General features: G+C 42.2%; 1 protein-coding gene across 10 annotated transcripts in view; it reads left to right on the forward strand.

The window, feature by feature from the left end:
- The window catches only part of Camk2d (calcium/calmodulin dependent protein kinase II delta), a 250826-nt gene that overhangs the window by 223531 nt on the left and 7122 nt on the right, over positions 1-20173 (forward strand). For all 10 annotated transcript variants that reach the window (XM_026783940.1, XM_026783944.1, XM_005357251.3 and 7 more), the window contains one exon: positions 18180-18255. In XM_026783940.1, coding sequence (XP_026639741.1) covers positions 18180-18255 — 76 coding nt within the window. The remainder of the gene's footprint in view (positions 1-18179; positions 18256-20173) is intronic.

Raw genomic sequence — 20173 nt, forward strand, 5'->3', positions numbered from 1 at the left:
ACTCAGCTTCTTTCTCCCAGCATCCTGTTCTGTTTTCTCCGCCTACCTAAGGGTTGGCCTATGAAATGGGCCTAGGCAGTTTCTTTATTAATAAGAAATAATTCCCACATCACACACTGTACAAACATCTGTAATTAACAGGGAAATGGAAGTTGGAGACAGGAGAATCCCCAAAAGCTCTTGGGCCAGCTAGCCTAGTGTTCATAGCTCAGGAACAACAAAGAGGACCTGTCTCGAGCAAGGTTTCAAGGAGGACCAAAGCCTGAGGTTATCCTTTGACCTCATGCATAGCCGTCCTATAAATGAAACAACTTTTCTGAAACCAGATATCTAAAATCACAAGTTGAATCCATTCATTTGTATCTAGGAGCTCAATCTCAATTACTTATTTTTCTCACTGTAAATTTTGTATAATTCTTAAATTACTTGCTATAATGCAGTAGTTACTTAAAATGCCATCTTCTTCTGATTGTGAATTGTTTTCTTCTTATAAATATATCTGAAAATTCTGTGAAACTATATGATTATATTGTGATTCTTCCTATAAATTAAACAGTTCAAATATATTTACTACAAGGAATTTCTGGAACATTCTTTTTTCAATTTAATTTAAAACTAGTTACCTAGATTTCCCCCTGCCACTCCTCCTTCCTGCCTCCCTCATGTACACTCCCCCTCACTTGCCTTTCAAATCCAGTCTCTCTTCTTTAATCCATTCCTGTTACACGTATCAATGAGTGGACATATAAATACAGCCTGCCAACTCTCTTCAGTGTTGCCTGCAAGTAAATGTTTCTAGGGCTGACTACTCAATATTAGGTAACGAATCAGCAAACTCATTTTTGGGGAAGACTAGTTCTCCCTCTCTTGGGAGTTGTTAATTGCTTGTAGTTCTTCATCTAGGAGTGGATCCCTGCTAGACTTTCTCTATCCATTTTAGGATGTCAGCTGGTGTTGGAAATATTCAGGTCTGATTTATGCAGCCATGCTGTTGAGAGTCGTGATTGGAACCTCCGTGCCACAGCTAGAAGGCACAGCCTTGCTGCAGATTTCACGATCCTCTGGATATTATAGTCTCTCACACCCCTCCAAGATATTCACTCAGCCTTTGGTACTGAAGTTGCATTCAGCTTGTTGTTCTCTGGGTTTTGACTTAGTTGTAGTTTTTGGCAATAGCCTCCTGCTGCTGCAAAAAGCAAAAATTTTCTTAGTTTTATTCGTGTATGTTTTTCCCACTACCTAATTTAAAGCATGGTCCCATTTAATAGAAGCTAAACAGAGTTATATATCAATTATAAACTATTTTATCGTGTTTCGTCTCCTCTGTTATTGCGTGTTGCATTCTTCTCACTGTTTTAGTGCAAACTGCAGCTTCATTCATGAGAGCTGATAGATACATTAACTCCTGAGCAAGCTCCTTGAAAATCAGACTTCTAGAGAAAGATACGTAATTACAGCTGGGTGGTGGTAGCTCATGCCTTTAAATCCAGCACCTGGTAGGCAGAGGCAGGGGGATCTTGTTGAGGTTGATGCCAGCCTGGTCTACAAAGTGAGTTTCCGGACAGCTAAGACTGTTACACAGAGAGACCCCATCTTGAAAAACGAAAAAGAGAAAAAAGATAAGTCATTAGCTTGCAAGGAGAAAGTACACTGTTTCAGGAAAGCGATGGTCATAGTTTCTCCTCAGAGATCCTCGTGGAATTGCCTAGGTTTACAAATGGTTTGGGCTAATCTGGAATGAGTTCTGGAGACTGTAGTCTACTGTCAGTCAACAGGGAGTGAACTGTAATCAGAAGGGCTTAACTGGACCACAGGAGTTGTGTGCAGTTAGAGGAGAAGGCAACTTTCCTAAACATCTCCAAGCTTTAGAACGTTCATTGGAAATGAGGTCAGTATTGGGAAGTGCAAGCTGTGTGTGAGGAATCATGAGAGGCGTCATAAATCCAGTCTCAAGATTTTCCGGCCATGGATGAAATGGGTGTGGTCACTATAGAACCCACAGGTGGCATGGCTTTAAGAAGCAAAGATTTTGTGTTTATTTGGCTTTGAGTTTTGCTTTGCAGAGTTTTCTAATTGTCACTGAACTACAGGATTTTCTTAGGAGGACTGCTGAGATAAGAATCATCAAAGGAGGAACTGTTTAGTTTCTTCTTTTGTGCTTTTCATTGGAAAATTGAGTTTGTAGAAAATCGCTGTCCTCTGAAGGCATTCATAATGCTCACTCCTCATTTCTTTATAGTAACTAAGGCACGGTTAAATGTCACCAGTTTTAATCTTGGTCCCATCACCTACTGACTACAGGAGCTTAAAGAGAACTAAATTCACTGAAGCTTGATTTCCATCTGGCAAAAGGATACAGCAGCATTATTTTCAGATTATGAGAATTAGATTAAAAGCACTTGTTCCTTTTGCAGAGGACCCAGGTTTGGTTCTCAGTATGAACACAGACATGTACAACTATCCCTAACTCCAGTTCCATGGCATCTTATCCTCTTGTCTTTAACCCAGCTCTAGCCATGCAAGTGATGCATGTCCACACATGCTAGCAAAAGATTCATATGCATAAATTAAAGACAAGTATCTGAAAAGAACTCTTTAACTCAGACCTTCGGCATCTAAGGTTTTTGTTTGTTTGGTTGGTTGGTTTGTTTGTTGTTCGTTTTCAACACTGAAGCCACAACAGCATTTTGACATTTTGAAGAGTTAGCATCAGTTCTGAGCGCTAAGTTCTGCGTTAGGGAAGAGACATAGATGCAGCGATGCCACTATGTTCAAGATCTTCACAGGGGGTCGATGACACACTTACAGTCAAGTGTGTTATACAAACACAGAGCCCAAACTCCTATTCACACTGCAGTCTTCCTGAACAAGCTTCTTGAAGATCTGAATCCTGTTCCTAGCTTTAAGGGGCAAGGAATTCTCTTAACCAGGGAGGAAGTGAGGGAAGAGAAATACATCCCATGCAGAAGGCATAGGAACAGAACACCATATGTTCAAACTATTCAGAATGCTGAGGATATTACTGCAGAGTGAAGTTCAAACCCAAAACCTAATAGATGAAACCAGAGAGGAGGGAAGCTGTAGCCACAGGAGCACTGGGCCATGCTGGGGAAGACAGGTGACACACCCGGGGACTTGTCAGGAGGTTCCCTCAGGTGAGTGTTGCTGTATGGTGTCCTTAGGGCAAACATTATGGAGCTTTGTGGCATGTGTGTAAGGGTGGGAAAAGGTGGAGGGAAAGAAGGACACACACAGTCAAGACAGAGTTGGTTTCTTTTGTTTGCAGGATGAGGGAGGTTGGATCATCCTTGTAGGCTGGTGAGAGCAGGCAGGCAGAACGATAGCACTTCCTGTTCTTTCTTGACTTTTTCCCCTCAGCTCCTCTTTCAGCAAGTGTGTATTGAAGGCCAAGCCCCATTCAAAAAAAATGTAGGTAGCACATTCCAAAGTGAGTGTGAGTAGAAGCTGCACTTGTACAAAAATTGTCCTTTGTTATGGAGAAGTAAATAAAATGAAGATGGTTCATAGTTTTTATCTGATACAACCTTGTCATAAAGATGACCGCAGAGTGTCTAGTGACTTTGCCTGACATTATCTTGGTGTAAATGCGCTACTAAGTAAATCTTATCGATGCATCAATGCAGTCTTTCTGAAGAACGTGTGAGAGCTTAGGGAAGTGAGCTGTGTGGCCTCAGAGCTGCAGCTCCACTGTCAGCCGCTGGCCTGAATCCCACGGTTCTGAACAGCTAGGTTTCTGAGCCTAACATGATGCTGTATATTTGGAGGAATAGCATATGAAACTCTTCCCTAAAATGATGATGAAGACACATGCCTGGTAGGTTTTCTAGCAAGCATAAAGATTTGTAAGAGCAAACACTTGTTGATTGCCTTGGCGGGTTACTTAGTCTAGGGGTTTGTAACCCGCCTGGCAGTTCAGTTATTCCAGGGTCCCGGAGAGGCACTATCTGGAAGATAATGGACTAAGAGAGAGGAATGAGGCTAAGCAGGGGGGGGTGTTCTTGTCAAAGCCTCCGTTTATTAGAGATGGGGTACAGCTTATATAGGATAAGGAGTTGGGGGCTGGGCACAGGGGCCTGGGCTCTTGCAGCGTGGTTCACGTTGGTCACGTGGTCCAGGAGGTTACGTTCGGTCAGGTCACGTAGGCCAGGAAGTCACAACTAAGAGATGACACACCTAATTCTCTAGATAGTTTGGAATGTGGGGTGGGTTCCGCTAACAGATAGCTCTCCCTTAACAGCCAATTTGGGTGTGGGATAGGCTCTGTCAATAGAACGATTCCTAACACAATTAGGGGTGTGGGGTTCTCTGCAGACTCCCCAGGGTGATGGTTCCTGCAATGATCCTAGGAGGAAAGGCTCCTGAAAGATCTGCAGACTCCCCAGGGTGATGGTTCCTGTAATGATTTTAGGAGGTTACGGCTCCTGACAAACACTGGCCCAGGTTTTACAAATCTAAGCTTTTATAGGTAGAAAGAGAAATGGTAAAACCACTGCTGGTATAGTAGTCTAACAGAAATGGGTATAGATACTAAACTACCCATCAGAACTCTGCCAGGTTTGTTACTCTATGGCTGGTGGAGTAAGTGATGTATGATGTCTGATCAGAACCCTGACTCCAGGTTGGAATAGGAAAGGAGGGAACCTTGAGCAGACTGTGTGTACAGGTTCGGGACTTACCTACTCCGGTAAAAGAACTCCACAATTGGCAAACCTGACACTGACTTGTCTCAAAATGCCTTAAGGGCATGAACATATCAGTAACTCCCCCACCTATGCAGTTCAGATCCTGTGGAATCTTGCTTCTCTTGGTTCCCTGGTGTGTTTCTGCCTTTAGTTTTGACATTTTGCTGTTTGCCTTTTAAGGCTTATTTCCGGCATGCAGTTTAGCCTTGAAGGACTTGACCTAATATTAGAGCTCAGAGTCATGAAAGATATAACTTCCCTTAACCATTTTTGGTCTCCTCTCATTTCTGAAAATGATGCATCTTGGGATGGGACAGGGTGGAATTTCCCTTTAAATAGCCACAGCTTGTCTTTTATTTTCTAGTTCTCAGTTTCTGGATAATACTGAGATAAATCTAAAACAGAATAATACGGGCATTAAAATTTTAACCAAAAAAAAAAAAATCTGGTGTTGTGGTGAGTCCTAAAATCATAGAACCTTAGAGACTGAAGCAAGACAATTGGGAGTTGGAGGCTAATCTTGAAAACCCAGAGAAACTGTCTCCTGTCAAAAAGCAAAAGCAAGAAGTTCACATGAGGACATAACTCTCATCACATGTGAAAAGTCTAGATGCTTTGTAATTCCCACAGAGGGTCCTATATTTAAACTATCTGAATTCATTCATTTTTTTTTAATGACTGAAAAACCTGTGTGTACAGGAAACGGAGAGGCAGGCAGGGGCAGGAGGCTGAGCTGTCCTGTTGGTCCAGCCCTGGAATGAGATCCAGTGCACCCTGCAGTTCCCCACGAATGACCTTTTTGTTGTTGTTCTGCATTAATATTTTAGTCAGTATTAAAAATTAACTATTCACTCTGGTGTACAAATAAGTGTTTTCTTCCTAAAATTTGGGTGTTTTGCAGAGCATCTTCATTTCTTTTAACATATGCAGTATTCTGTTAGCCATTGCTGGGCAGAATTGGCTGGTCTGTTTTATTGGGGGGGGGTAGGACCAGTAAAGAAGGGATGGCTTAGTGAGGAGTGTCTTGACTGTGACAGAGACAACACCTCTGCCAGAGCTGTATTGTCCCTCTGATCACTTGCATGTGATTACATTGGCACCTGCAAGACAGTGTTAGCAACATGCAAGTTCCTTTGCATGGCTGGTTTCATCTCTTTTGATTAGAACAGAAAATTTTACAACTGTAGTAAATTGGATCATTCCTGAACTTTTCATTATTATTTTTGTTGTTGTCTGTCCTTTCCTTCCTTCCTTTATTCCTCCCTGCCTTTTATCCTTTTTTACCCAAGACAGAGTTTCTCTATGTAGTGCTGACTGTCACTAGCTCTGTAGACTAGGCTCCTTGAATTCAGAGATACACCTGCCTCTGCCTCCTGAGTGCTGAGATTAAAGGCAAGAGCTGCCACCACCGGGCCTCCTTATTATTTTCATAGATAGATAGGTAAGTAGTCCGTGTGGATGTATTTCACACCACATACACGATACGTAACACATTTTCAAAGTGCCAGTGTACATTGACACCCCACAAAACCACCCCCCATTCCTCCTTCCTCATTTTATGTGCTCGTTGCAGTCCACACGGTTTTGATCACATTTTGTTACTCCAAGATAGTAATTCGCCAACCTCTTTTTCCGTATCTGTGTCCAAACGCATCTATACATTATAAATCGAATTTGACATAATTGTGTCACAGTCTAGGTTCTTTAAAATAGCTGAGTCATCAGTCTTGCTGATACCCCCCACATCTAGTCTCCGAGCTGGTCCTCTGGTTCCTACTTCATACCTCAGGACACATACTATGGTGTTTTGGTTTTGTTAGTTTAAATTGGCTTTTTTTCTTTGCTGACTTCTCCATTGCTCTGGCCCAAAATAACACCGTCTTTTGCCTGCTTATTGACACAGCTTCTCCCCTGCATTTTCTGTCCGTAGTCTATTCTTGACACAGTATTGAGAGTACTGCTTTTAAAATATATCTGTGTTCTGCTTAGCATTCTCCAGTGCTTTGCCAAATCCATTAGAATCCATTAAGAGCCTCACCCCAACAGCCCTCCCTCCCCGGCTGACCTCTTCTCTATGGTGCATGCAACACAAGAACACTCTTCCTGCTGTGTGAAGCCAGCTTCTACCTGGGTACCTTTGTGCTTGCTTTTGCTTCCTAGTGCATCCTGATAGGCATTTCCTTTCTAGTCTCTCACCAGATGTTGCCCTGATGAGACCTTCCAACTGAAACTCTGATTACAAGGGCATGCCTCCGAAACCCAGCCTTCCTTGTCCCCTTCTACCTTCCTCTTTCCTCCTAATAATGTATGATCATCATAAATACCAGTTAACTGATTGAGTCCCCATACTACAATATAAATTTCTTTAGGGTCAATAGTTGTTCATTTGTTTTTGTCCAATGTGGGTAATGTTGGGTAGTAGCAGGAATAGTTACTTAACTAATAAAAGAGGAAAGCAAATTATATACCAATTAAATCATGTCCTAGCAGTCATTAAAATATCCAGAACTTCTCAACTGTTAAATGCACAAAACAATATTTACTTCTCCAGGCTTTTGTATACTTGGCACTACCCCTTATAATCTTAGAGCTAAACCGCAGAAGGAATGCTGCGGTGAAGTTCAGTGGCGGAGCACCTGCTTGGTCTGCAAGTCCCAGAATTCCATCTCAGTATACACACCAAGAAAGAACAAAAGCTAGAAAGTATAGTTTTAAATAAGTTTAGGGTCTTTTGCTTTAGGATAAATCATACACTTTGGTGTCTGTTGTGAGTGCGCTTTTTGTCCGAAACATAGGTGTACATGTTTGTGTTTTTCCACAGTATCATAATGTATTTAAGAGCAATAAGTTCACAAGGTGTGGTGATTTCAATGGCACAGTACTTGCCACAGTTTCCTTGATAGCCCAGAAGGCAAACACAGGGGTGTTTCATTTGCATCTTAATTATTAACATCAACGCTCAGATCTATTTCACCCTGTTATATCTAGGTATCTGTATATGTATAGGCTAAAGAATGCAAAGGTTAAGAGGCAACAGTTACAAGGAATCTCCAAGAAGCCCGAGAGACAGAAGCTGGGAGACTAATAGAGATGCTAGACCATCGTTTTTGATGTGATGATAAGCCAAACCAAGCAGGAGGTCTTGTGGGAAAAGCTGCTGTGACTGTTGTCTGTCAGGCAGCTATTGCTGCTGCTGCCGCTGCTGCTGCTACCACAGCCTGGAGTGGAGCTGCAGCATCAAGCCCAACTAAAGAGGAAAAACATGACAAGCACAAACAGAGAAAAGGTAGAGAGATGGATGGTGTGTCAAGGTGAGGCAAGAGAAACATAGACAACAGGATCCTCAACAGTGGGAAGTGAGTGGAGTGGAAGCCCCTTAACAGTCATAGTGCACACTAGAATTCCTGACAGGTCATATACATCAGACCTCATTTCTCATTGGCCGGCATGCTTGCACTCAGCCTGAGCCCTGTGAGAGACAACCGTACAGGGTACTCTCACAGGTTTTCATCAGAAACTCCAAATAAGTGTCAGTCACCATGGTGTCCCAAGGTTCTTCTCTGTGGGGGACTCCTGTTATTACCTTACTCTCCGTTAATGTCAGGTGGACATGAGTTTCCTGTGTGGAATATTAACTATTTGCCAAACAATGGCAGTGATATCTGATGAATGCTCGTCCTTTTAAATTGTATGTTTTTTATTTTTAAATTTTTATTGCAGTATTTTTCTTGCATTTATTTGCTTATTCCTCCATTCATTCATTTAGTGCATGTGTGTCTTTTTTTTTCCGATGAAAATCTCTGTCACTACTTTATACATCCCTTTCTTTTGTTGTTCCCTAAGAAAAGGATTCACCAGTGGCCTTTGCTCTCCTGGTATTTGCTATGTAGAACAGGCTGGCCTTGAACTCATAGAGATCCACCTGCCCAAGTGTTGAAATTAAAGGCTTGCGCCCCCCAGGCCTGGCTATACATCCCTTGATTTTTAAAATAGTATATATTTTGTTTCGTTTTTAGCTCAAATATAACTTTAGGAATCTTAAAACTCTAATGTACACACTATGTCTGCCATTTGTTGTCAGATCATGAAAAGCTGAGAGGGAGAATGTGCTCGTATTGCTTCTTAAAGTTGAAGCTACTGTGTACTCTAGAGAAAATCCCAAGGATACTTTGAGTAATTTTCCTGTTATTTTTGGGAGGCTAGAGCGATTGAAACACTGAGGAATTTTCAAATTTATCATCATCATCGTTATTAGTGTATATGGATGTTTTGCCTGCATATATGTCTGTGCACCTTGTGTATGCCTGGTGCCCTCAGAGGCCAGAAGAAGGTGCCCTGGAACTGGAGGCACAGAAGGTAAATGAGCTGCCATATGAATCAACCTGGGTCCTCTGGAAGAGCAGCCACTGAGCCCATCTCGCCAGCCCTGAGAAGTGGGCATTTTAGCTGCTTCTATAGTAGAAGCTGGATAGTAACTTTTGACTTTTGAAAACATTCCTATATATAAATTTGGTGATTGAGTGTTAGTCTTATATTTGAATAAAATCTTATAGATTACTAATCCAACCAGTCCTACCCTTTAATAGGTGTGATTTTCCAGTGATAAAATAATAGAAGTTATTTTCTGCAGTGTTAACTAACACAAAATTGCTGAAGGGAAAATAAAGTCACTGAGAAACAAGTTGTTAATTGCACAGAGAAGGCTAAGCATAACTGGGCTTATAAGGTACCTTTTCTATGAAACCACCAACAGCGTGAAAACGATCCTAGTTTGTGTATTTGCCTGACGTAACTGTTCCCAAGGGTTATTTTTGTTGATGGCAGCGTGGAGAAAGACAATAAAGCCATGGGGCTCCCAGATGTGGGAAACTGGCTCCGTAATTAATTGCAAACCTGGCCCAGTAATTAAATAGTCAGTCACCTTGTCAGAGTGAGTTCAAAGACATTTAGCTGGCTCATTTAGGTTTATGATTTCAAAATATTGAATTAAGCACTATGGGCTATAAAGAAACAGAGGTTAGCCGTTTGAATAGCGGGTGGGGGGTGGCTGAGCCACATCAAGCTCAAGTTCTGGCCTGGTCTGAACGTACTGAGTGGCTTAGCAAGTCCTTCCACCTCTCTGTCCTTCAAGTGTCTGGGAGCCAAATGACCTCCCTCCAAGAGAGGTAGGCAAGGGTTAGACTAAACTGCAGTACACGGGTGGAAAAGACTGGGTAGAACTGCATAGTGTCCCCGCAGAGCAAAGACAGCTCCGGACAGACCCAACCACCGTTTTTTACAAGGCAGCTTTTGATGACTGAGTAAGTAATCTTTAGACACAGCCCAGTAAAGCGTTTCAACGTGTAACAAATCTGCAAACATCCGGGAGTAAAAAGCCACATTTGCAGGCAGTTAGATGCCTGGGTCTGTTTAATCACAAATGTAAACAAATAAAAATCTCAAACCCATATAGTTAGGATGTTTCCATTACGCTCCTTCTTTTCTTGAAGTGAAACATCTTTCAACATTGCCTGGAATCCCCTAGCTTTCCCTACTGTGCCCGTATGCACTGTATCTTCTCTGGCTCCGTCTCCATGATGTTCTGTCCCTGCAGCCTGATGTTCTGTCCTCCTGCTGCCTCTGACATCCAGATTTACTCTCAGAGCAGCAGCTGGGCATCTTCCAGGTGCCTGACACCTCCTTAATGGTTTTGAATGTACACTATATTTTTATAGACTGGGTATGTGTACACAAATACATGTGCATTTGGAAACATTAGCGTAGTTCCAAGTGTTCAGAATATAAAATGGTCACACACTCATTGGGGAATGCAGCACAATCACAGTGAGATAAAAATAGCTGGGGGTGGAGCCCTCAGGAACCGCAGCCAGGCGGAGAAGGTAACCTATGAGCGGGGCATTGGAGAAGATATCCAGACAGAACTCAGTGTGGCAGAAAAAGGGGAAATAGAGGGAAGACACAATGTCATCAAAGATTCAGGGCTCAGTAAAGAACAGAGCCCCTGGGGTGGCTGAAGAATGGGTGTCAGAAAGCTGGAAAAGTACTGAAGTGCACAGAGAAGGTCAGCCTTTGATTTATGAACAGTAAATGCCCTGAAAACATAAAGGGATTGGGGTGGATGGTTCTGCTGCAGTGAGGGGAGGGAACGGAGAAGACCCTGGAGATGGGAACTTGTGCGAGCCTAGATCAGATCAGAGGCTTGGGCTCTGAGAGAAAGGACTGCCAGAAAGATTCAGCAGTGAGGAGACCCTCGTCTTACATTGTATGAGGAAGTGATCCAAAGGGAGGTACCAATGCTTCTGGCTGGAGCAGCTCAGTAGACTGGGTTGCCATTGGCCCAGGTGAAAGGTGCGGAGACACAGCAGCTTCAGCCAGAAAGTGAAGCGAGTCTGAAATGCCCTACACCCAGGGATGTTTAGAATATGGCATGCTGACTGGAGAGATGGCTCAGCGGTGAAGAGCACTGGCTGCTCTTCCAGAGGACCTGGGTTCAATTCCCAGCACCTACCTGGTTCAAAGGGATCCGCCACCCTCACGCAGACATACAAGTAGGCAAAACACCCATACACATAAAATAAAACAGAAATGAATTCTTAATATATGGCAAGCTATAAGAAACAGGAACATAGAGGCTGGAAAGATGAGGGCTCCGTGGTAGAGATTGGACAGTCCTCTGCATGAGGTTAAGGCGAAAGGAGCGCATGAGCTTGTCATGCGATGTGAAGGCTGAGAATATGCCCTGGGAAACATCACAAGTACCGAAGAAAATTAATGACTCATGGATGATTGTGTATGTGGATAAAGGAACAGCAGACCGCAGAAGTACACCCAGCTGGGAGCCTTGGTAAATTGTGGCTCCATTAGTAAAAAGGAGAAAATATGGAAAAGAAAAGGGGTTTAATAACCACTCCATGTGAGTCAGAAGGGAAAACAGGCTGCTTTCATCTAACTTGATTTCTATTAGGTTCTTATATTACGGATTTGGTTTTGGTGCTGAGGATTGAACCGGAGGCCTCCCTGCATGTTAAGCGCATGCTCTATTACTGAGCTGTAGCCTCTGTTCCTACTTTAAATTGATTAGAGGAAGCTGGGTGGTGGTGGCGCACACCTTTAATCCCAGCACTCGGGAGGCAGAGGCAGGGAGATCCCTGTGAGTTCAAGGCCAGCCTGGTCTACCAAAGCTAGTTCCAGGACAGGAACCAAAAGCTAGAGAGAAACCCTGTCTTGAAAATCCAAAAAACTAAAAAAATAAAAAATAAAAAAATTGATTAGAGGATTTATCAGACAATATTGTGCACTGGAAAGACCATTGGACTGGGGATTATAAACCGGGTTCATTCATTCAAATACTCACTGGACATTTCCTCTAAGACCGGAACTGTGTTAGATGCTGGTATTGCAATGGTGTCGTTCCTGCCCCATACAAAGAGACAGAGGAAGCTGACTAACTGGGTGAGCCTGTAAAGACAAGGGCACTAACTGATTTTTAAAATCAAGTATAACTGGGTGAGCCTGTAAAGACAAGGGTACTAACTGATTTTTAAAATCAAGTATAAGACATGTGTAACTGTATAATATCCTTTCAACCTGATGTAAAATGAAGGCCAAGGAAGTTTTATTTTATTTAAAATATAATTAAATCATTTCCCTCTTTCCATTTTGTCCTTCTAACCCTTCCCATCCACACCTTGTTTCCTCTCAAATTCAGTCTCTTTGCTCTTCATTCCTGTTTTATACACACACTCACACACACGAACATGTAAATTCAACCTATTTCATTCATTTACTATTACTTGTATGTCACTTGATATAAGATCACCAGTTGGGGTCTCCTCCCTCGGGATGACTGTTTCTCTCCCTGCCATCATTCCATAGTTGTTTATGATTCTTTGTTTAAAGGTAAGGCCCCGTGAGATTCTCCCTTCCTTATGACCATGCCTGTGGGTGCTATCAAGTCCTTTTTTTTTCTTCTCTTGTTTTTCTTTTTATTTATTTATAAGATTTCTGTCTCTTCCCCGCCACTGCCTCCCATTTCCCCCCCTCCCCCAATCAAGTACCCCTCCCTCATCAGCCCAAAGAGCAATCAGGGTTCCCTGCCCTGTGGGAAGTCCAAGGACCACCCATCTCCATCCAGGTCTAGTAAGGTGAGCATCCAAACTGCCTACGCTCCCACAAAGCCAGTACATGCAGTAGGATCAAAAACCCATTGCCATTGTTCTTGAGTTCTCAGTAGTCCTCATTGTCCGCTATGTTCAGCGAGTCCGGTTTTATCCCAGGCTTTTTATGGAATATATACATATTAGACTAATACTCAGCAGTAAAAAACAAGGACTTCTTGAATTTTGCATGCAAATGGATGGAAATAGAAAACACTATCCTGAGTGAGGAAAGCCAGACCCAAAAAGAGGAGCATGGGATGTACTTACTCATATTTGGTTTCTAGCCATAAATATCAAGTCCTTTTAAAGGAAAACTAGTTGAGTTCTGATTTTTTTTTTTTTAAAGTACAAGCATGGACATGGGAAAAGTTCTCTAGGACCAAAGGACAGCACATGTGCGTGGCTGGGAGTAGGAAGAGGAGTGATTAAAATAACCTTTGCTGAGATCTGGTGAGACGGGCAGGATTGAAGCTGAGGAAAGCTCTATGGTCTCATTTTGAATGCTAACAGCAGTGAAAAGACTCTAGAAGACTTCAAAGGGGACATTCTTGAGGAGATATGCATTTGTAAGCATCTGAATGTTCCTAAAGAGAAAGGTGGCTGGCGGCAGTCTGAATTATTCACAGCAACTCAGGCAGCATGTTAGGGAACCTGAACAGGGAGAGTACTCGGACTCACAGTGGTGCAGGAGAAGTGGACCAATGTGGAACACTAGAAGATGAAAGCAGCATTTGATGGACTGGAGAGAAGGGTAGGATATGCCCTCTGGTTCTCAAGCTCTTTCTTTTTTATACATCTGGATAGAGACTTATGGGAAACCAATTATGTCTGTGTAACGGACTATGGTGACCCTATTGCTTGCCACCAGGAAGCCAATGAAGAGGCAGGAATTGAAATCTGTAAGCTATGCTTTCTTCAGTGTCAGTGACCTGAGACAGCAGCAGATCAGTATCACAATGACAACTAGACCTGCCCCTCTCTCCAACCAGCAGATTCCACAGGGAAGGAAGAGCTGAGAAACAAGGAAGGGAGTCACTGCAGGCTTGTTCCTCTGGTCAGGTGACCAGCTCTGTTTCTGAGATTCACAGCATTGGAGTATCTCTCCCATATCTCCTGCATGGTCCCTCTTGCGCTCTCTCTCCTCAGCATCTCTGTGCACTTGGATTTGTACTCTCTCTTGACACCTCCCGTTCTGTCTAAGACATGAGCTTATTAGAAGGTAACTCAGACTAAAGCAATCTATTATCCGTGTGTAGGTGCTGAGATATTTACGGTGTGCATACACAGGCTTCTTTCCACATTGTGAGATGTGATCTCATAATATGAAACACACTAGCATCCATCTATCCTGCCTGTCTCTTCTTGGTGGTGGTGGTTGAACTTGGCAAACTTAGTTCAGGTAGTTGGGTTTGAAGTGCATGAAATATTCAAGGGAGACTTTGAAAATAGGCTTTAAGGTATAGATCTGAAGGGGAAAATTATGAAAGAACTCACAGACGAGAAGAGTACCTGTGCAGATACTCTTTCCTGTGAAGACGATCTCTCTACACTAGATGCTAACAGACAGAGCTCAAAAGAAGACTGGAGTCTCTCACACAGGACAGCCTTTCAACCACTGAAGTGGGTACACAATCTTTAGGAGATCATTGGGAGAGACATCGCATTGTACCAGAGGCAACCAGTGAGGAAAAAGGGCTTCCATCACAAACCTGGCTAGAAGCTTAGAGTGGAGGAGTTGGAGGCACAGCCTCCAGGTGCAGCAACAACTGAGCTCTTTAAAAAAAGACAGACACTCCAGTCTCCACTCAGAAAACCAGAAGAACAAAAGAAGTCCTTACTTCTGTTGGTTTTCCAAGAGGTGGGGTGGAGAAAGTTCCACTCCATCTAATTTAGTCTGTGCTAATCTGAGCACTAAGGGGCACAGAGGAGAAGGCGGATTCTGATAGGGCCAGACTTATCCTGTAGTTGCCATGGCATGGGGATGCCTTGTACCCCTCTGCTGGAGGGCTGTCAGATCTTTTTAGGGGCCAATGTAGGGATCTAGGGCCGGGCCTGATTTCCCATAGATTGCTGTACCTGGTATCAGAGCATCCGCACCTTCAAGCTGTAGGTTCTTTATCAAACAATAATAAAATTTTCTCTGCTGTAGTTCTTACACAGAAGTAACTCTGAAATCATCTGATGCTTATCAATCATTTTTTCCAATATTCACCTTGTTCTCTTTACACAAGAAAGTAACTTTGAAATGTGCCGTCTTTGTCCTAGGGACTGAAGATTTTTTGATATCTAGATCAATAAATAAGTCAGAGGAGCTGTGACTTTGGGTAGGGAAAGATGCCCAATGTGTTTGTACGCCGGCATGGAAAGAGCTCCGATAATATGGACCATCTTTCCTGCTTGCTTCTGCCCTTCTATTTTCCCAAACTAGAAATCCTCACAAACTACAATTGGGTCCTACTGACTGACTGACAGCATTCGGAGGTTAAACTGGTAGCATCCTACAGGTGGTGGGGAATGGCATAAGGCATTGCCCTCCCCTTTGGTGATATTCCCCATCTTGCCTCTGGGGCTGTCACTTCTTACCTTGAGGAAGAAGGAAGAGCAAAAAGTAGACCCTCTTCATAGAAAACAGCTAGCCAGGGACCTGGCACAGTGACTGTCCCCTGAGCTCGCTGCTGTTGGGGAAGAGCTAACTGGCACCCACCCCACCCTCACGCCCTAGGTCAGATGTTGAGCTTGTAGCAACAGCTCTAACTTCTAACCTCGGAGCCTTGTACAGGAGTGATTCATTTTCAGCCTTCTGCTTTCCTTCCAAGAGTCAGCTGTCATGTGCCAGGCCCAACTGTGACTCACTCACACGCCTTTGCCTGGAGGAAATGAACACTTCAGAGATTCCTGAGTTCCAGGCCCCTCCTAAACCAAGGCTCAGCTTACACTGGCTCCAGGATGCTACAGCCCAGAAGCATCCTGCTTTGAGCCCTGTCTGTGTGTTGCTCGGCCAGGCCAGCTAGGAGGCCATTGTTTCCGAGAACGAGAACTAATCTGGAAGACAGTTTACATGACTGATATTGCAAAAACAAGCTTAAGCCACCGTAGCAAAACTCAAGAAAGTGAGGGAATATTTGGGCAATGGTGGTTCTGAGTTAAAGATGGCCACTCACTGCTGCTGCTCCTGACTCCATCCTGTGCTGGTGAGAGATTGTGGGGTTTTCAGGACCTCGGGAACTGTTCCAGAAGTTTGCACACTCTGTGAACTGCCCAGCCTGCTGAAGTAACACAGTCAGCACTTGACATTGGTCTTTATTTTCTCCTTTTTGGTTAGTTTTAAAAGATTGTCATTGTTTTCTAATTATTCTTTTCCACCTGGACAATACTTACTAAAAACACTGTTAGTTTTAAATGCAGAGTCTTGTGTGAGGAGGGAGCTTGGGCAGCCAGGTCCTTACACTCCCCCTTTCTGAGCAGCTCTTCATGGATGCCCTTCAGGATCCAGAGTCAGGTTAGCTGTCCAGGCCTTTGCCAAAGCTTCACACTGCCAAGGCCACAGACAGACGAATCACCTAACTAAACTGAATGTGTCCCTGGCAGCCTCCCTGCTACAGAACTCTCGGCTGTTACGACTCCATCAATATGTCCTAAGGGTGGCTGTAATATTCATACCAATCAGTCAAACAAACAAAAAAAAACAAATATTTTGTGTGCAGAGGAGCTAGGAACGCCCATGTTCTGCTCTTGCATACAAGTGAGAAGTTACACAACTCCTGTGAGCTTCTAATAGTGATGCTTTCATATTGTCAGCATTTACATTGTTAGTAGCCACTGTATGGGCTAATCGAATAATTATTTTATAAGATATGTGACTGCTGTGTTTGTTATGAGATAGTATCACATATTCTTAATGGAGTCAAATTAATTTTCCAATTTTATTCTTCATTAAGAAACGATTTCACCTAGATCACTTGGATTTTGAAGGCGAACACACACTAAAGTTTGTGTTAAAGCATGAAGAACAGCTTCATTTTAAAAAGTGGTTCCTGTAACCAATAAAGAATTAAAAGCAAAGGTTAGCATCTTCATGATGAATGGGAATGTCACAATGCCTCACACAGAAAAACGGAGAACAACTTTGTGACCACTGATCTGATTCTGATGATGGACAGTGATCTGAAAATGAAACCTAATCAACTTAATTTTTTAATATAATTTATATTTAAACATGATAAATATTAATATTGGAACATAATTTCATGAGTAAAAACATTCTGAAATTAAGAAAATGTCAGTAATCTCAATGGATCAAATTTACAAATATAGTTAACATCTAAGAGCAAAAGTTTCTTAGGCAACTCAAAGAAATAACATGTTCTTTGCTCATAAGGAATTTTCTATTTAAATAGGAGGGCACAGCTGACACAGTTAACAAAGCTTAATAGCAACCAAATAAACCATGTGCTTTAACTTAAGGAGGTGTCAGGGATACCCAGGGGACAGCTCAGGAACTATGGGTATTCAATAAAAGGGTAGGAGCACTTGAAGCAGATGCAACTGGAAAAGAATTTGCTGAAAGAGTGATGTCTGAGCCAGAACCACCATTAATAATTTTACCAATCCTAGGTAGGAAAAGACACTAATGATACTTGATGTTTGTTGGGTTTGATAGTTTTGCAAGGGGCTTCTGTCTGCTTATTGCTCACGTTGGCAGCATTCGTATGTCTCTGTCTCAATTTTAAGAGTTTACTAATGGCCATTTACCTAAATACAATGGCCTATCACAGTGTTAATGCCCTCTTCTGGAAGGGCCAGGCAGGTTGACCTGAAACATAAGAAGTCTAGTCACCTAATGTTGGACGTATTGATGCAACATACCATCTTCACTCTGAAGCTGGATGTTTGTTCTTTGGTACGTTTATAACCTGAATTTTTTGGTGGCACATTTGTTAATAGAGAGCACGTTCTCTGAGTCACAGTAATAAAGATAGCAAAAGTAAATTCAACCTTCCGGGTACCTGTTGTTTGTCATCAAATGAGATGGAGTAGTGTCTCCTAGATGACTAAGACCTTAGAGCCCTATTACAATCCAGATTCTGAATCTCTTGGTCTGGGCTGGAGCCTGGATATCTGTGCTTCTAAGTGCTCCTAGGAGACATAGTTGTTGACCTCCCATTTTGAGCTAAAGACTGTGCAAAAGGAGCGGCCATTTTTTTCCAGGAGAGATGGTTTCTAGGATACCCTCATTTAGCAGAGTAGCTGTATCATTGACCAAAATCGTGTGTGATTCTTGTCCTTTATTCTCATCCAATTCTCTCTTTGCTTTTAGCACGGAAGCAGGAGATCATCAAAGTCACCGAGCAACTGATTGAAGCTATCAACAATGGGGACTTCGAAGCTTACACGTGAGTAGAGACAGACACATTTGCTTTGCTTCCACACACTGGCCAAGAGCATTCTTTCCGCCACTGTATTTTCTAGGGTATCTGAAGTCCTGCCCGTTTAAGCCCTGCTTTAACATGTTGACAAGAGCTTTCTGTCATATAAATGACAAAGGACACTCAAGAAAGAAACAGCTTGTTTGTAATTTCAGAGAGATGACTCAACTTCTGATCTAAAAACCGAGAATGGCTTTGTGAATGACGCTTCTTTGTAATCACCCACAGTTCTGAGCAAAAGTAGGCCACCAGAGAAATCCAGGAAGACTAGGATTTACAAAGAGTGAAAGCAGAGAAGTGGGTTAAGAACATTGTAACTTTGTCGTTCTGTCAGGGATTGAGAAAGAAAAAGATAATAAACATTGATGTCAAGGATTCTTTCCCCTCATAAATCAATGAAGCTCAGCTTCATCTCCATCACTTCAGTATGTTTTTGTATTAAGGAGATTTTTGACTGAAGAGGAGGATTTTATGCTTAATTTAAATAGTTACACACTTCTGCGTTACATTTTTTATATAAAGGGAATCAGTTTTCTTGGGAAAAAATAAAACATTTTATTTAAGTAATACAGGAAGTGTCATTGCGAAGCTATTTGGTAATGTAAATCCATGGTTTTTCCTTATTACATAATCCCACTATATGAAAGCATTAAATGCAAAAAAAAGAATAAATAAATAAATAAATAAATAAATAAATAGAAAAGGATTTATTCTGATCCCTCATTAGAAAAATGTTTCTTAGTTTAACAGCAGGAAAAATGATCACAAATGAGAAGTTAGCTTTTGTGCTGAGTGGATAAGACTGGAAAGAAACAAAATTTGAAAAGAATATGAGCTAGACTTTAGTAGACAAAAATATCAATGACAAAATGAATATGGCCTGCTCATGTCCCCTACCTAAGTGTGTGCCCAAGCAAAGCCTGTGATAAACTGAAGCCCTCAAAAACCATAAACCCAAATAAATTCTTTTCCCCTTAAATTGTGGCAAAAGTAAGTAATAGAAGGATGTTCACTGTCCAGACACACACAAAATAGGCAATGTAAAATATGGAAGAGTCACTCAGTCTACAGACTAAGCTATCTTACACATACAAACATGTGCATACACCTGAACATGCGTGTGGGCAACAACTCTTCACTAGCATCTAATAAAGGACACTTGGTAATAGAAACACTACGGTTGGAGCTTGGATCCCTATTATCCCCAAGCTCTCTCAAAAACTGTGGCTGATAATGCCTCCTTGCTGTATAAATTGCTTTTTTTAAAATTCTTATTACCGCTAAAACCTTGTGAGTCCTCTTAAGAATTCTTAAGAATCTCTTTAAAAGCTCTTTTTTTGTGATAGCCATCCTCTTTGGAAGACAAAAGTTGTGTCTTGCTTTTGTTTCACTGATAGGGTATAATCGTAACCAGTAGATGTGAGGTATTTACGGTTCCCACACAGGTCAAAGTAGGATATTTAAGTAACTCATTGTCTTAAGAGCCCATCACCTCTTCGTTGCCTGGAGAGGCCTGTCATTTGGCCTAGATTTGTACTTCCAGGCCCCAGGATAATCCAGTATTACTTTCATTCTTAAGCTTCTTAGGTTGAAGAACATGCTGGTGAGGCTCTGGCAGCTGGTCCCTAAGTTTTCCTCACAGTACCACCCAACCAATATGTCTAGAATACTGTCAGTCTTTATTAATCTGAGACCTGTGGCGAGAGGATGAATAATAGAGAAATGGTGGATAAGTGGTAACTGTAGATGATAGATAGGTGAGTAGATAGAAGACTGATAGATGATAGACAAATGATAGATAAATAGATAGATGATAGATAGATAGATAGATAGATAGATAGATAGATAGATAGATAGATAGAGAGATAGAGAGATAGAGAGATAG

This window comes from Microtus ochrogaster, chromosome 21, assembly GCF_000317375.1.
Source record: "Microtus ochrogaster isolate Prairie Vole_2 chromosome 21, MicOch1.0, whole genome shotgun sequence".
Taxonomy (NCBI): domain Eukaryota; kingdom Metazoa; phylum Chordata; class Mammalia; order Rodentia; family Cricetidae; genus Microtus; species Microtus ochrogaster.